Raw genomic sequence first — 18,160 nt, 5'->3', positions numbered from 1 at the left:
CACCAGCACCAAACATTATAGTGTACATTAGCTGGCATTTAATACAGTATAGTAATATTCAATTCACAAAATAAAAAACATATATATGTTCATTTTTCTTGTTAAAACTGTAAACATATTTTCAGTTTGTTGATGTTCTGAATAAAAATATAATTGGTTGTTAAAACATTTACACAGTAAGGTATCTGTTAAATGTGTCCAAAAATGTGGAAAAGCAACTCAGGTTTTGTTAGCTGCTTGAGAAATTTTGTTCTCGCCCACTTCGTTTGCTCACATCCTGTGCATCTCCTGGGGGCTAAGCCCCCCTTGTCCTTAAAACCTAGTGACGCCCCTGCCCCACAGGATGCTGTCCAATACATTATGCTAAAAGATTTCAAGCCAACAGCTGTCCTTAATGTTGAATATCACACACCTTTCATCGTCCACAACACACTCGGATCAGAACACCTGGGTAGCCCCTCCCTCCCAAAGGCTGTCCTTAATGTTGAAACTCACACACCTATTGGTCCAATCTGCTTCAGTTACCACTGGTTTTTAAAAGTAGATTGTACTATGAGGGCATTTTTAAAAACATATAGTTATGTGTCAAAAACAGACAAACAAGCAAAAAACCATCAGCTGTTCTCTTTTCCAAAAAAATTAGCACTGGTCATTAAAAACCTCATATCAGTTGATCTCTACTCTAAAATAAAGTATTGAATCTGGAATAAGCTCTAAAGACTCAATCCACAAACCAAAACATATTTCCAGTCTTTGCACCAAATATACTAAAAGTGGGGGGAAAATATCAGATGAAAACCACTTTAAGTCAAAGACACAAAAGGGAAAAAACAAAACAAATTTTCCCTTAGAATCAAACCAAATGATACGGCTGAATGACTTCCCAATTAATTTGTTGTCAAATACATATTGCAATAATTACAGCAGTAGCCCTCTAGAATTGTGAAAATTAAATTGAAAAGGGTTCCCATTCAACTGTGTAACAATAACTAAAATAATTATTTGCCCAAATTTTTTTAATTCAATGTTTTTTGCAGGTCCACCTCCCGGCCTTTCTATGTGGAGTTTGCATGTTCTCTATTTGCATGCATGGGTTTTTTCCAGGTACTCCGGTTTCCTCCCACAGACCAACAATCTAACAACCTAAACAATGTTAGGTTAATTGGTAACTCTAAATTGACCCTAGGTAAGAGTGTTGTTTGTCTTTATGTGTCCCTGTGATGGACTTGCAACCTGTCCAGGGTGTCCCCCGCCTCTCACACAGTGACTGCTGGAGATAGACACCAACTCCCCTGAGAAATGGAAAGGAAAAGCGAGTAAAAGAAAATGGATGGAAAGATGGACTTCGTTATTGCTGTTTGGCATTTGTCACCAAGAGTCACATCCTAATGAGATACTGGCTTTACTTGATCCCAGCATGGTCTTAAATTCAATAGTTCAACCGTAAGTCATAACATTTAGGCTTGGCTGAGGTTGTAACATGTCAAGTTACAAGCTAAAAATTACAATTAATACCAGAATACATAAGCAAATTTAAAAAAAAAGTCAGAATCAACATAAAACAAATATGAAGTCTATTTTAAGAACGGCAATTGTACTTATTTATTTACAGAAGACTTTATCAGAGCTTTAAACTTTCCCAAAGAGACATAAAGCATTAAGCTTTAGTGCAGACTGAGAGTTACTTCATGACCAAATGTGCAAAATAATGAGAACGCTGTTTTGCCGAGGTCAGAAAAAACTCTGGGAACTCTAACAAAAAACCAACGGGACAACCGCAACTCATAACAAGTCCTTAAAGGCATTTAAGAAGTACATGGGAGGAGTTTAGCCACTTTAGCTTTGAACATAAAAAATATACCAATAACAGTATTGGCAATACTGTTGTCACCGTAGGCTTAAAAAGGGCCAGGAAACCAGATCATATAGTACACAATGATGTGTATTATACAAAAAAATGTAATGAAACAAAAAACAATGATATGCAGAATGTAAACGATGTGCAGAGGAAGCATGATGCATAAAAATAATGTCACCATAGTCGATAACATTTAAAAATGTAGCTTTTTTTCTGGTTAATAAATCAAAACAGGCTCCATTTCTGTAATAAAAACCCAATTTTGCATTTAGCTTTTTTACTAAATGCTCAACACGCACTTTAAAAGAAAGACAATCACCCAGCCAAATACCCAAATATCTGTAGGATGAATGGTCTCCTCCATGGAGTAGAAATGCTAACGTTATCTAGGTTCTGGGAGTGACTTCTGGGAAATAAAATTAATTTGGTTTTATTCATATTAAGTTCCAACATTAAGCCATACAGTGTTGCATGCAGCTGCTGAGGGGCAGCTTGAAGGTCCTCAGTTGAGACAGCTGAAAAAAGTATAGTGGCATCTGGATGAAGATGCATATAAGCTACAAATGTACTCATCCCAGTGCCATTAATAAAATAGGGAATGACATGGGACCTAAAATTGAGCCTTGTAGGACTCCTTTTAAAATCTTTAAAAAACTTGACTTATATCCATCCTATAACACTCATTTATGTGAGATCATGAGAAAAGGGAATCATCGATTCTTCCTGCTCACAGAAACGTCATTAAAAATGCAGCTCATTTTAACATCAGTGAGACAAAATGTGGTCACTGATACGGGTTTATGTCCCGTCACTGGCCTGAGCCTCCATCAGAGAATCATAAACACAACATCTGGGTTAGTTTTCCCACAGTGAGTGGCTCCAAAGAGCAGCAGCCATCTGCACTGTGTATTAAATTTACCCTTTTATGAAACAAGAGCAAGCAACAACACTCCCCCCCCCAAAAAAAAAAAACAAAAACAAAAAACAAAAAGACAATGAAACATCACAGCAGGAAGCGACAGATCCAAAATGACACTATTTTCCACTGGTTTTTCCTTTTGTGTTGCTCCGTGATGTGGTTTTGTCCTCGTCTCAGTGGACCGCTTCAGCACTTTGGCCCGGCTCACCGGCTTTGGCTGTGGTGCCCTATAAGACGACACAGAGGGGAAAGGACGGGAACGCCGATCTGGGTGAAAGCTAAGCACTGTCACTCACCTTGGGCCTCTGCTGAGCCCAGCTGGCTGAGCAAGGGAAGGTTATCATCGCAACGGTAACACAATCGGAGGACAGAAGAATGTACAGAATATTCAGAATCTTAACTCAATTATTTACAACTAAAAACATTAGGAATAAAAGGCCTAGCATTTCTTGAAGGAATGCTTTTCACCCACCCCTTTAGTGCCAGAGCTTTAAACTAAGATCAGCTTATGGTGCAAAATGAGAGTTAAAGCTGTGTTGGTCAAACCTTGAAAATAAAGTTCTCCCACCATATCAACATTGTGAACATGAGATTTCAAAGTATGTGATGGGTACTACAGTGTCAAACTTCAGTTCAATATTTGTAAAGCTGGGTTATAGTCATTTTTAGGTTTGCTAAGGTCGTTTAGCTGTAGCAGCGAGCAATAAATACAACAACATGTGATCTCTTCAAAAAGCAATGTGCAGAATTTTAGGCCTAAACTAATAAAGACATTAGGAATTCAAAAGATACATCTAAAGAGAACAGATTCAGCAAAGTGCATTCAGAACATCTTTCCTACATTACAGCTTTAGCGTGGGTGTATAACAAACGGCAAAACAAAAGTAAAAATCACATTACCTAGGAATTATGCATTTCTTGCATTTGCATGTCAACAAAACAATTTACCACAACTAGAAACTTTCTGGGGAGATAAAACAAAAGGAAGGGAAAAAAAAAAGAGAACTATGCTGCCGCTGTTTGAACAGTGCTTCTTGGATGGCTATACACATAGCAGAACAAAGTGATTTGAAAGCCGGCAAACAATTTATAGACTGCAGACTTGTGTAAGAACCAGCACACGAGCAGACGTATCTGTGCTGCTAGTTGTCACCATGCCATCTGTCTCCATAAGACCTGAACTGATCTGTAAGAGGAAACAGAAGAGAGACTTGCTTCTGATGAACGCCCAGAATGAGACGTTCCTTTATGGGAAATGATCCACGGGAGATTAAGAAATCAGCCCACAGGTAACACAGGGAGTCAACACTGCACCTGTGAAGCACCTGTAAGAGACACCTGTGTCCCGGGACATGTGAACATTCACACAGTATCTGAGACCCGTCTATACTACTCAGTGCTGATGGCTTTTCTGCTGCGTTTGGAACTCCCATTCACACACAAATAAAGTTTTTACTGAGAAAAACTGAGATAATTAAAAACACACTCTGGGTTTTTGCTGTGCCCTTGTGGACTCAAAATGCAAAGCTTTTCAGAAATAAGGACATTGCTTATTGCTTATTTTGCGTATGCTGAGCACTATTTCATGTCTTAGGCCCTGTCCACACAAAATCATTGTTTTGTTTTTTTTTGTTTGTTTGCCGTTTTAATTAAGATCCTTGTCACCACAGCACCGTGGCTAGAAATGTCTTCATCCACACGAAAACACACAAAAAAACAAAAACTCAAAAACGCAGAAGGAAGTACAATCCGGCCTGCATGTGCTGAAACGCTGCCACGAACCTGTTTTCAAAAAAAAAAAAATTTTTGGAGCTCTTTAAATACATGTGTATGCAGAGCTGAAATAATAAAAACTTTCTGTATTCACACAACATCATTTCTGCCCCTTAGGGTACATTCACACCAGCCCTATTTATTCGGCTTTAATTGAACTCTAGTTCGTTTGCCTAGAAAGTCCGGTTCATTTGGGGAGGTGTGAACGTGCAATTGAACTCTGATGGGGACCAAAAAAACTGAAGTCTGGTCCGCCTAAAAACCTCGGTCTTGGTTCAGTTGAAGTGAACTGTGATGCGGTTCGAATATATATGTGAACGCAAGCGGACCGGCGACTGCTCCAAAATCAGGAAGTGGACTATAGCACAGGGCCTTCTGGGTAAATACAACCAAGACAAACGCATGTTTCTACCACTAGCAGGAGAAATGGCTCCTTGCTAAAATTTGATGCCACTTGATATATATTTTTTACTTTTCCAGAAGAGGAAAGTTGCGCTCAGTGTCTTCTTCAGAGGTTTTTGTGTCATTTCCTTCAGTAGTTCTTGGTGCGGCGCCACCACAGGTGCGGGGAGAGACAGGTTGCTCAAAGGCTTTGGCTTTGATTGACTCAGTGCAGTGTAAATGAGAACCTCAGCAGCTGAAAACGGAACAAATGCTGCAATTTTGGTCCCCAGTCGAACCAAATCTACCAGATTATCAGGTGTGAATGCAGCCTTAGAAACCAAAACAACAACTAAGCAGTTTTTAACAATTGTTCTCCATGTATCTCTTCTTATCCTGATTCCATCCCAATTAAACTTTCATTGTGTGTTGAAAAGGTTAATAACATAAAAGGAAATTCTAAAAGGTATCTAGAAAAAAGTTACAAATGATTTATAACATTTTAGCCAAGCTGAGAATATTCTCTGCATTTTGATGTCATGAATGTGAACCAAGTCAAAGAGTCGTCATAATCGATTAGATTAGGCAGATTTAATAATAGAAGTGTTAAATTGGATGACAAGTGCAAGAGTTTACTCATGTAAACAGTGTCTTCAGGTTCAGTTCAATATACCCTAAAAACAAAACCCTGCACATTGTCTTTCTGACGAGTGTGGCTTAACAAGAACTTCAATCAACGAGACCAGTTGGGTTTAGCTAAAGTGACCGATAACATGATCTGGAGAAGGTGAGCTTCTAACCAGCAGCAGCATGTCGCCTCAGACAAAACAACACCCAAAACTCTGCATTCGATCTTCATTGAAACTCCCCCATAAAACAGACTCTAAGAGTTAGAGAGGAAATAATGCATAAAAATTCAAAAAGACTCTGAGCCAGAAAAAATAGCCTCAACACTGCCCTCACAGTCCCGTCAGAAATTATTTACATTTTTAAGCCGGGCGTGTACAAACACACAGAAAAAGCATATGGCCACGACCTCATTACTGAGCTGTATTCAACTGTGGAAGGAGACATTTGGATTTCATTTTTACGCCTGCTATATGAGGTTTGCACTGTGCAGCCAATTACAGATAAACTGGCACGTCTTCCTTCTGCCATTTACAGATCAACAGATACAGCAGCTATTTTTACCTCGGCATAAAAGCAGAGACTGTTTTCACACTTCACCAACTGGAACTGCGCCTTTCATTAAGGAAATCTATTTAGAGCCGAGCAGGGGGGAGAGGCAGAGGAGCGGGGGAAAGACGAGCCCTGATTAAATCTTTAAATGTAAATGTTTCAGGGTCTGTCTGTCATTTTTAACCCGCCCAGGTACTTTGAATCGGAATGAGGCGGAGTGTAATTTGATGCTTATAACCATTAGTATCGGGCTAAATTAATACAACACAGTTCGGTAAGGCCGCAAAGTGTTTGTTGTTGAGTCATCGCCAAGACTCAGCTGGTGTCAATCACCGCTGGAGTTCTGGATGAGCGGGTCAGCAAACTGTGAACCCACCATCTGTGGATGTGTCAATGGCAATTAGGCTGATATGTACATCAGGATACTATAAATAATGTGGATAAGACAGAGACAGAATGAGGGGTTTAAATACAACTAAGCAGCCATTTACTGCAGAATCAGATTCCTTGGCTTGATCGGGAATGGTGTTTGGACCTTTTGTCACAGTAGATTGTGCAGTAAACATAATTCATTTATATATATTTCACAAGCTCAACACGTCACCACAGAAACATCATTTACAGTTTAAATGAGACACAGAAAGTTGGATTTTACGTGACTAAACTGGTGTTTTATTATCACAAAGAGTTTTTACACAGTTGCAGTTTAGGGGTTGTGATTTTTTGGAAATTTTATAGAGGAATTTACAACTTTGTGTGACGATGTCCCCTACCTTTACCTAAAGTTTCCCAAAGTTATTAAATACGGACTTCACTCTATTTTAATAAAAATAAAAGCAACATGAAAAATGTCACAATATTTTCCCACAAATATTGTTTGTGAAAGATTTCAGTAAAATTTCAGCTTTTTCAAATGAGAAATGTGTCAGTAAAAATGATTTTATCAATACCGAGAAAAAAGCAGTGATTCCTGCAGAAAGTTCCTAATTTTTTTTTTTTTTTTTTTTCATTTTAAACTAAAATAGCTAGAAACACAAACAGAGTGAAGACACTCACATCCAACAGCACACTGTATGGGTCCCGGACAAAAATCAACCGGTAAAAAAAAACTAGAGCTACACACCAGAAAACCCCCATTTTTGATTTATTTACTGTCGTGTCAGGTTGACATTATATAAATCACATACAAGGGGCTCTTTTGGTGCCAATCCATTTATTCTTTTTTCAATTTAACCATTACACTGACACCATGACTGTGGTGGCATATTGAACTGATGGGCATTCCTGTGTTTGGGTATAAATGTGTAAATTACAGGATATATCATACGATAATAACACATTATTTAAGAAGTGCAGCTTGTACTGGTTTCCTGATCTCTGCCATGCATGCTACATTGAAAAAAGGTTAATAATGGAGTATGAACTGTGTAATTCAATATATTGCAGTGAATAGTGCAGTAAGTGCTGGATACTGAATGAAATGGGCTTCCTGATTTCTATTTTTCAACAAAAAATAATAATGTTAATTCGATTTTATTAGAAAAAGGTAAGTTGGGGGGAAAAACTGACACTGACAAAAAAAGGGAATGACCTGATTTGATTTTAGTTTAGTGCACATGGATACCACTGATGTGTCCGTAAAGAATTAGGCTTGCAAGGAGCTGGCACATTTAAAAACAGGCACCAGAAGTCTTACAGGAAGTGGCTGCATCACAAATGGAGCAATGGTGTTATCAGGTAGATACTAGAGTTTCCGACAGTCAGTCAAAACAGTAAGCGAAGGTCAGTGGATCCAGATGATGCCTCAATAGACAACACTACCAGCACTTGAGGAAGTTTTACAGGGGCCACACTGCAGCTTTATATGAGGTCAGGTGGTTGTATTATGGGATGTACAGATGTCACAGTGGATTGATGTTAGAACCAAATTAAGCCACACCCAACTGACATGGGACCAAAATTGTGCCCAAACTGCCAACTCCAAAATATTATAATGATATTATAATCATTGCAGTACAGTCACATTGCCTTTCAACACATGCAGTTTGATTTATGCCACTTCATCTTGGTGCTTAACTTTATTTAGACAGTGTGTGTGAAAGTGGAATTTGAACATTTTTAAGAAAACAGTCATTGTTTTTTAATTGGCATTATTTGTTTAGGAGAGATTTAAGAATTAATGTAGGTAGAATTTAATCAAAACAACAAGTCTACAAAAACTAAGTCCAAACTGTTTCATCAGTTTAACTTGTTAGATTCAAACAAATTAGTTTTAAAGTGTATGCAGATTACCTTCTTTGGCATAATGCCCTTCAGGTGCTCAGGGCACGTTCTTGAGCCAAAAGCGGAGAAAGATTCCCAAATAAACTATCCTAAGTTTCCCAGGCTGCTTTCTCTAATCGAGACTGTCTAACCCCCTCTTGTCTACACCGTGTTTAAAACTGACAGGGCGTAGAAAAGACATGCAGTCCCTGCACGCACCTCTAACTGCAGCTGCAGCTTCAGAGTCGGCTCACTCATCAGGCAGCAGTTACCTGGTGGAGGAGGGTTGTTCAACTGAAGTTCGCTTTAAAATGTGTGCAACATGATGCTTTCAAAAACAATCGAAAAACCTAACAGCTTTACTACCTGTTAGGTTAAGAAGGGATGGTGTGATGACCATAAACCAGGGGTGGGCAATTCTGGTCCTCAAGGGCCACTATCCTGCATGTTTTACTTGTTTCCCTGCTCCAACACACCTGATTCAGAGGTTAAATCACCTCCTCATGTTCTGCAGAAGCCTGTTAATCACCCATTGATTCAAATCAGGTGTGTTGGAGCAGAGAAACAAGTAAAACATGCAGGACGGGGGCCCCAGAGGACCAGGATTGTCCACCCCTGCCATAAACCATTCATACTCTTCCAGTGTCTGTTCCTCACAAATCAACAATTGGAGTCACTTTGTCTCAACAACATTCCCAAAAGACATTAATTTGCGTGGTCCACAGGGATGCTCTGGGATATTGCTAACGCCTAAGTCTTTTTTTTTGTGCTACTGACCAAGAAATGAAAGGGGAAACACTTTCATGGAAAGTATGCAGCCATGTGAAAGTGTTTAATGACTAAGCTCCAGTGAGCGAATGCCTGGGGGATTTCAACGTGACTTTGGGAGCTGGCTGTCAACACAAAGGCAGCTGGGGACCAGAGACACACACACTCAGACGGGAACTCAACCCAGAACCAAAGGCATGAAACTAATCACTGATAGTTTGCAAAAACTTATAAAAAAAAACCCCACTGGTGCAGGACTGGAGTGGGGCGCTATCTAAAGGAAAGAGCAAACTCCAAAATGTCTGAAAGACGCTCTCTGATTTGTTTTTATCCTTTTGCCTTTAAAGCAGCAGTTCAAGTCTTTTGCAGTGGGGTTTTGTGGAAATATTATGAACAAATATTATCTTACCTGTAGTAGATAAGTCTTTGAATGACCTCAATTAGGAGAAATACAGTTTAAGCCTGACTGAACTGACGAGCTAGCAGCTAGTCTGAACCAATGCTAAAGTGGATTGTTGCTGGTTTAAAACAGCTCCCATCTCAAAAGTTTCATAGCACTTCATGAAAACATCTTATAAACTTTTACACTGCCGTCAACTTTGCATTACAGGGGTGTGTCTATAACTTTTATGGTAATTTGTAAGTGCAAACAGCAGCAACAGCTAGCTGTAATACTTCAGCGCAGCCTGGGGTACTTGTTGTAGGAATATCATATTTCTGCCAAAATAACTGGCTTTGGTCTTGGCCCCACTCAGATTGCCATATTTCTGATGATATAAATTAGACTGATTATTTGGCTGATTTGGTCCCAAAAAAAATCAGCAATCAGCCATGTCTGAAAATACTTAATCAACAACAGAGTAGGAAACTGAAGATGCAGCAGCGGCTGCTACAGCCAGCTTAATGTAGCCCACAAATTATATTGTTTAGCTATAATAATGTTCACATGAACACATTTTTAATCCCTATAACTTCATGAATATTTTAGTTATTTTGGTCCTGCTCAAACTAGCTGGCAGCTCATCAATTTAGTCAGAATTAAACTACATTTATCTGTAGTGAGATTGTCCAAAAAGCTATCTACAACAAGTAAGATATTGATTGTTCATAATCTTTCAAAAACAAAAAGATAAAAAGCACATCAAAAGATCTGAACTATTATCAGTTTTGATAAGTATCTATCTGTATACCAAGGTCTTTCCATTCTAAAGCCTTGCAAAAACTAAAATCGTCTCGGTCTTTCTAAAAAATGTACTTTCACTGTATATGCAGCTTTTCATAAAATTACTTTCATTGAACACCTCTTAAATGAAGACAAGCTGACAAACAGTGAAACCATTCTGACTCCGTTTTTTTTTTAACATGAAAATAAAAATCTTGTAAAAAAAACTTGTTTCACTCCCTCAGTCACAGGCAAGGTATAAAATCTATCAGATGCACTGTCCCCGGAGACAAACTAGATGTGCTTGCTCATTTCAGGGTTTGATCTAAACATGAGTAAATACAGTGAAATCTGGGAGGAAAAATACAAAAAAAGGCACTTCAGTGAAAGTGCAAACAAGGAGAGAGAGAACCTAAAAAAGGAAGCTGTTTGTTCTTTGAAATGATTCCAATGTTATGTGTGACCAGGCTCCGGTGACTGCAGCCTGTCCAGATAGCTGTCCTTCTGTGTAGAGGACGAGGACACTTTGATTAGGAGGAAGGACTCTTAAGAGAAAAAGAGAGGGCCTGAAAAAAACATCTCCTCGGCTTCATTAGATGGCGACCATGTCTGAACTGAGGCTTCTTGTTTGTTTCAGGTGATGGGGAACATGAATCAAAGCGTTCTGAGGTTTGCTCTCTGACTTTGTGTACACAGAGGAGGGAAGCACTTACACAGCAACAAAATCCTCCCCGGGGACGGGAGAGGCGAACGGAGCGACACGGCGCTCTGAGGCTGAAATTCAAACAAGATTCTGCAGCGTCACATGGGAGCTGGTGGAAATGATACGAAGCTGAAGGTTTTGTGCACGGATCAAACTGCAGGCGCAGTCACAGGGGGAACCGAGTGCAGGATAAATTTGTCCGCATCACTGAAATCTGTGAGTGTCACAATGAGGACACAGACATTATGAGGCATTAACGATTTACTTCGCCTGTTGGTTTGTTTAAGACGGCAGTCTCATGATCCGATTCCAACCTGTAACCACATTTTTTTAGGAATGCCTAATCGTAGCGATGTGTTTTCACCATAAATATAACTAAATCAAAGTTAAATTGAAGCTAAAATGGGAAAAAAAAAACATAAAAATGGGTCAGAAGGGAATCAGACTGTTCTGTACTGTGACAGTCTGCCATGTAATGTGAGCCTGCTTGTTCAGTGTTTTAATGTGTTATATGTGCACAATGTCAGTTTTGTGTCAGGTTAACAAAAATTAAATAAACGCCTGTTATAGTTTTCAACTGAAATTGTAGACCTGTAACATTTTTGAAGCCTAAAGGTTTTGTAATTTTACAATTTTCTACTACGCAACAGTTCCACTGAGTAGAAAACATAAGATTTTTTTATTTTTCAGATTAAAAAAGTAGATGGAGTTCCAATTTCAGAGCCCAGAGAGGGAATGTTGAGCCTTTATTGGGAAAATGCCAAGTTATAATACAATCTCCGATGAGACAGCGTAAAAAAAAACACTACTGTAACAAAATAAAACTGAGAAGAAGATGAGCCTGGCATTATCAGGCAGTGCAAACATCCTTAAAAAGGATGGACAGAACAGGTGAAGAGGCCACACTTGACTAATGCAACCACTGTCTTCATCTGTGGGCACTTTTATTTTTCTACTTGGAATGTGTGCAGATAGAGGATTTATCTGAAAAGAAATTAATTACATTCTTAAAAGACGAGGACAGACTGCGACTAGCTGGATGTTTAGAATAGTAAAGATGTGTTTCAAATCTACACAGTGTAATCCAACCAGACCTTAAGGCAAAACAAGTTAATATTTTCTCAGTAATTAGCCATAGCAGGCACAGGTTTTGATTTAAACAGAGGGTTGAAATGCAGTAAACTCAATGAAGTCACATTTTTCTGATACATTAATATTGCCATGAACTGTAATTCTGCTGTTTGTGTTGCATTCTTGCCTTTAGAAATTAAAAAAATTAATAAATGTATACATTTAAATAGTTCATGTTATCTTTATTCATCCATCATACAATATAATTATTATGATACACAACTCAACACCACAAAAGTGGAGCCCTAATTAATTTAATTTCTGTTCTACTTGATTCCCTTTTCGGTTTTACTTTCAGGGTTTCTGGTAGGCGCCCTTCACGCCTACATGACCTATTAGAACGTGGCTGGGTCCCTGCAAATTTGGAAAACCTTCTGTGTGATGTTGCTGCTATACGCTCTTAAGTTTTATCAAACAGGTTTTTCCTGCTATTTCCTACGTCCACAAGAAACTCTCGTGCAACCCCACCATGCTCTGTACGCACGCCCTGGCACAATTCAGGACGCAGCTACACACTAGAAGATCACACCACACTAGCACAATGGTCTCATGTCTGTGCCAGGTTTTTTTTTTCCATGACCTTGTCACTATCATGCCGTAGCCTAGGCATGAGGCCAGCATGGCTGCTTCAAATTCTCTTAACCGTCCCACACCAGTGCACATGGTGCATAATAAACCACGACGCCCTCGCTAAGAAAGTTTGGTGCATGCTCAAAACCATTGTGAACTTACGCTGTGTCACACATGATGAGAAGCAGACTGTGTCCTTAAAAAGACCTCATCCGAATCCCACAGAGACAATCCACGTTGTGGCTGAGTCTTTACGTTGGAGGGCTGTCGTCCAGTGTGAGGAGGCCTTAGATTGTGCAAAAAGTCTAAGGGTCAAAGGTACCTTTTCTAGCTTTTGCTCTAAGTTACAGTTTAGCTAACTGAGGTTAGCAAACCTGAGCTGTTCTTCTGCTTTTCAAACAGCTGTGAATTGATGCTAGCAGGCTTTTTTTAGGAGTTTACCCAAGTTGCATAATTGTTTAACAGCGTTTTTATTTTTATGTTGCAAGACCAAAAAGAACACCTGCCACACCAAAAAGAAAAAATCCAAAAATCTTTTTCAGATTCAGATTATCTTTTCTTTTTCTAATCTAGTAGATATTGTTATTAGCTGAACAGAATGTTGAATGAAATCAAACAGAATGGTTGACTAGTTTCAAGAAAATAGCTGACGAATGAAATGACTGTGAGGCCTCTGCATTTAATGACAGTGAGGAATAGAGCTGCTGTAAACTCTGAAGATCAACCTTTTTCTTGATAAAGATGGTGCAAACTGTGGGCGTCTGCTCTTGTGCTCTATAGATGCCAGATGTTACCATTGGAAGGATTATAAGACTTCAGATTATCAAAGCAGATGTCTGTCTTGGATAGGATTGCCTTCACTTCTTGGAGACAAAGCTGACCACAAAGTCAATGATGTGATTCAAACCTTGCTCACAACTATCAGCCAAAAATATTTAAGAAAACAGAATTATTATATCATTATGCATTACACTGACCCTTAATGATACTGCCAAATTAAACAAATCTGTACATGACATTGGACTTGTACAGATGAACTCTGCAAAGTGCATGTTATTGTTTCCTAAAGCCCAGGCGCTGCTCTTTGTTTTCCAGCAGCATTCATCTTTTATGCCTCACGCACAAACACAGGTTGCCAGAATGGATTAGAACCCCTCTTTTCCTGCACTTCTGTGGCCGATCGTTCCTCTTGTCGCTTCACAGAAGCCGGGGGTCTCCAAGGTCAGCCCTTTGACAAATGGAGCAACTCATTGTGAGTGAGGAGGAGGGACGGCGAGCAGCAGGGAGAAAGGATATTTGTAGCTGCCAGAGCGGGCAGCGACCTCGCCTTTCGGACAGACCCGCGTTTTGTTTTGTTTTGGGCCGACGCCCACTTGAGGAAAACCAAAGCCGTGCGGCACGCATAAAGATGGCGGCTGGAGAGGCCCACTCAATGGCTCGTCTACAGATAATGCTTCATCGCACACAGTCACAACATAATCCCACGGGACCTCTGTCTCCCCCCTGAAAGAGTGAGTCTGACACGAGCCTCAGACTTAACCCCAAAAATCCTCTACGCACACACACTGACACACACACACATAAATACATATAATTACTCTCAGCAGAAAGTAGGGGCCCCCCAGCCGAGGCCAGGCAGGTGCTGCAGCAGTTCCACACAGTGATGGCTGTGCACAAATAAGAGTGTGTGTGTGTGTGTGTGTGATAGTAGGGGGTTCGTTTGCCGTCTGTCAGTCCAGTCTGCTGCTTGCATGATCAGCCGGTCTCTGTTTCTCTTCTCCTGGGGCTTCTTAGCTGTGTGTGTGTGTGTCTTCAGTTTGACATGTGTGCCCTACAAGAAGGGTCTGACTCATAGATCAATGCATCCAGTATTATGTATCATCGTAATAGCATTATTGGGGTCACTGTCAGCAAGCCGCACACCATCAGCGTCCTCCCACTCTCTCGGCTTTGGCACAAATGTGGCCTTGTTACATGTTGTGCCATGACAGCTACCCAGCAGGCGATGGATTTCAAGCTGCTCTCGGCAAGATTTTAATCTAAAAATACAATTGATGCTAATCAGCCTAAATGACAAACTGGCACTTCCATCTTCTCTTTGCTGGCTCGGATGATGGAGCTCATTTATTTTATGAAATTCTGCTGCCACCAGTGTTTACACACAGAAAAAAAAGAAAAAGAAAAGAGAATAAAAATACATTTTAGCAGGGAAATGCAGACAAGCTGTTGTGGGAGGCGTGAAGCAGCAAAGGTCAGCAGAGTTGGCAAACATGAGCGACATGAATGGAGCCAAGTAAGGAATTGATACATCATTTATTTGGGTTTTTCCAGTTATTTCTTGGTACCAGTGTTAAACTTCCTGTGGTGCAACTTGAAGTCTCTCCTGTTAGTGTTAAAGCCATGTGTGAAAAAAATGTATACAAATTAAAGATCAAGCCTCTTAAAACTAAATTTATCTCGTGTTCCTATAGTGCACTTCCTAAACTTTTCCCACTGTCGCTTTAATCTGATCAATATAATTCCTGTCAGCTGATTGTAAGTATTAAAGCTTTAATTCAGACGCTGAAGTGAGGTTCTGTGGAAAGGTTCTGAACACTTAATATCTGACCTAATAGCTTTTTGAATGACCCCAGGGAAATACAGTTTTACAAGACCAAGGTGGATTGCAGTTGTCTTTTAACAAACGTGTCATAGTGGTTTCCGTAAAAACACAGTTTTATAAACTTTATAAAAAATTTCTCATTACATGTTTAATTACACAAAATTCTGTGAATAGTTGCAAACTCAAATAGTGGTAGAAGCTAGCAGGTGTGCTGCAGAGGAGCTAGCTGTATACGGCTGGTTCCTGGGGCATTTCTGTCAAGGAAAATTATATTTTTGCCCAAATAACCGCATAATGTGAAACATACAGAAATGAAAACTACTATGAAATTTTCTAGACTGGAGTTGTTTTAAGATGGCAGCAACCGTCCTTGGTCTGGCCCTGCACGGATTAGCCATTAGCTCATCAATCCCGTCTGAATTAAAAGTTAGGCTGTGTTCCACTCCTTTGCTGTATAGTGCCCTACATAGTGAGTCAAATTACTTTGGCGTTTGACATTTTAATTGTAATTTTTCTTTCACTATAGTGCCCTTAAAACTCATGTGGTTCAGTAAACGTAGTGGTCAGAGGTCACAGACTACATTAGGCAGTGCCAACACAGCCGGCTAATGCTAACATCTGCTCATGGATGGGATCTTCAGACTCGTTGAAAATGCCTTCATCTAGACGTGGCTCAAGAAATAGTTAAATGAGTGGGAACTGAAAGTATATTTGAAATGTTTAAGTCTAAATATTAAATCTGTTAAAGCAAGCTGCTTTTCAGCTGTTATATTGCTGCGCACCTTTCTTCTATGATTTGCATACATACTACGACACTTAAATGCATCATATGTGCATATGTAAATATATGTAAAATATGTAAATATTTTGAAGGCAATATTAATTGATAATTTCAGCATATTGAAAGTCCTTACATAGTTACAGCTGCAGTCCTTGGTAGTGTCAAAATATGCAACATAATAAAAAAAGCTTGTATGACATATGTGGAAATGAGTTTTATGCTGGTGCTATGGAGACAGATGATGTTTATTACACTTTCTCAGCCGAAACCAGTAAAGTTATGTTGCCCATCACTTCAAACTCAGACATGTATTCTAGCTGTTGACCGATATGACTAATGCAGATGCTGATTTTTAGAAATCGTGGCAGCCGATGTACAACACAGATTTGTAATTTTGATCTGTATGTCATTCAACAAATATTACAATAACTGCTTAACCTAAATAAATGTACATTTAATGATGCTTAGAAGAACTTGAACACCTAAAAACACTGTATAGAGGTGCATTGTCACTTTTAAAAACTAAATTGTGGGCTACGGTAAGCTTGTTGTAGCAGCTGATGCTGCATCTCCATTATCCTACTTAGTAATTAATTAAAAATAAATACAGGCATGGCCGACTGCAGATTTTTAAAAAAGTTTGATATATCGGCCAATTAAAATCGTTAGTGTATTCCTTTGTATCTTGCTGGCGTTATGCATCGCCTGACTGTAAATACTCTGTTTATGTAGCACGCTGCATTCAGGTGTGTTTGAAATACAAAAACCTGGGTCTGTTTTCTAGCCTACAGTGACCATGATGCAGAGAGTCTGTGAGCGTTTCAAAAACAGCCTGTTTCTCCAGATGGAGGTCGTAGGAAGAGCTATCTGCAACAGGTAAGATAATAATTGTTTATAGCCCTTTCCACAGAACCTCACTTCAAAGGACCTGAACTACCCCTTTAACCCAAGGGTCAGGCACAGTTTACACACACACACACACACACACACATATGGGAGCCAGTGAGTGAGGCATGCACACAGAAGGAGATCCAAGCCACATGAAGGTCGCATTCCTTACCTTGTCGAACAGAGACTTCCACTGCTGGGACAAGGAAAGAGAAGAGAGGAGAGGAGAAGAGAGGAGGGTGAAGGAGTGAGTCAGAGGAGGAATGAACTCCCAAACAGGTGCACGAGAGCAGTGGAGCACCTGTTTGAAAATCATGACACTTCAATCTCTCCCCCCCCCCCTCCTTTCATTATAGTCTTAACTATGCATGCTTTTCCTATCAAGATTGCAGTGACTGGGATGCAGCAGAGGGTGGGGGGTGTCACCTGGATGAGCTGCGGACTTACTACTTCCTCCGGAGCGACGGGAAGGACGTCGGTGCTCTCCAGAACCTCGATCTCCTCGCCCTCGGCGTGGGCGGCCACCGCCGGGGAGATGTTAACCGGTGCCTCCCGGGTTCCTCCGGTCATCCTCGGGCTGCTCTCCTCCATACATCCACGGTGAGCGGGGCGTTAGGAGCGGGTCCGCACGCGCGCGTTTCCTGCCACCGTCATCGCCGTCCTCTTGGCTCCGGGGAGAGCCCCAAACATGAAACGCGGCTAAGCCGAGGGCGCGCGGAAAGTTGATCAAGTTTTGGAAACAGCCGAAGGTTAAAATTAATTAAATAAATAATAAATAAATAAACAACAACGAAGTCTCCGCCTCCGCCCGCGCGGTTTTAGATCAGGGGACGGATGTGCGCAGAGGTCCAAGTTGCCGAGGCACGCCGACTTCGGGAGGCGCGACGCAGGAGAGGCAGCGGATCCATCCGAGGCAAACAATTACATCATCCTCCTCCTCCTCGGTGACAGCGGGACTCGGACTGACACCGCCGGCCGGGTCCGGGATGACGCACTGGCGGGTCTCGCGGGGCGCGCAGGAACCGGCCCCGGTGCGCTCAGACGGGGCGCGCACGTGGCGGACCCGAGGAGGCGAGTTTGGACGCGTGCCAGCGGTTTCGGTGCGTCATGATGACACCTGGCACGCCGCTTTTGCTCCCAACGCCGGGCACGGAGAGCTGTGGTGTCTGCGCCGGGGGTGGGG

At 40.7% G+C, this 18,160-nt stretch overlaps 1 protein-coding gene and 1 long non-coding RNA gene across 9 annotated transcripts in view; one reads left to right on the top strand and one right to left on the bottom strand.

Moving 5' to 3' along the window:
- Positions 1–18,142, bottom strand: part of rhbdl3 (rhomboid, veinlet-like 3 (Drosophila)) — a 77,244-nt gene extending 59,102 nt beyond the window's left edge. For 2 of the 8 annotated variants that reach the window (XM_017432096.3, XM_025009552.2), the window contains exons 1-2: positions 17,404–18,142; positions 17,150–17,173 (exon numbers count right to left, since the gene is read on the bottom strand). In XM_017432096.3, coding sequence (XP_017287585.1) covers positions 17,150–17,173; positions 17,404–17,568 — 189 coding nt within the window. In that variant the 5' untranslated portion in view covers positions 17,569–18,142. The remainder of the gene's footprint in view (positions 1–17,149; positions 17,174–17,403) is intronic. The other 6 variants (XM_017432097.3, XM_037975024.1, XM_017432098.3 and 3 more) reach the window with 3 other exon arrangements.
- LOC112451162 overlaps positions 17,096–18,160 on the top strand; it is a 2,381-nt gene continuing 1,316 nt past the window's right edge. The window contains exons 1-2 of the long non-coding RNA XR_003039918.2: positions 17,096–17,256; positions 17,363–17,577. This is a non-coding gene — a long non-coding RNA (uncharacterized LOC112451162). The remainder of the gene's footprint in view (positions 17,257–17,362; positions 17,578–18,160) is intronic.

The sequence above is a fragment of the Kryptolebias marmoratus genome, linkage group LG3, assembly GCF_001649575.2.
Source record: "Kryptolebias marmoratus isolate JLee-2015 linkage group LG3, ASM164957v2, whole genome shotgun sequence".
Taxonomy (NCBI): domain Eukaryota; kingdom Metazoa; phylum Chordata; class Actinopteri; order Cyprinodontiformes; family Rivulidae; genus Kryptolebias; species Kryptolebias marmoratus.
This window is presented reverse-complemented; position numbering and strand designations above follow the sequence as displayed.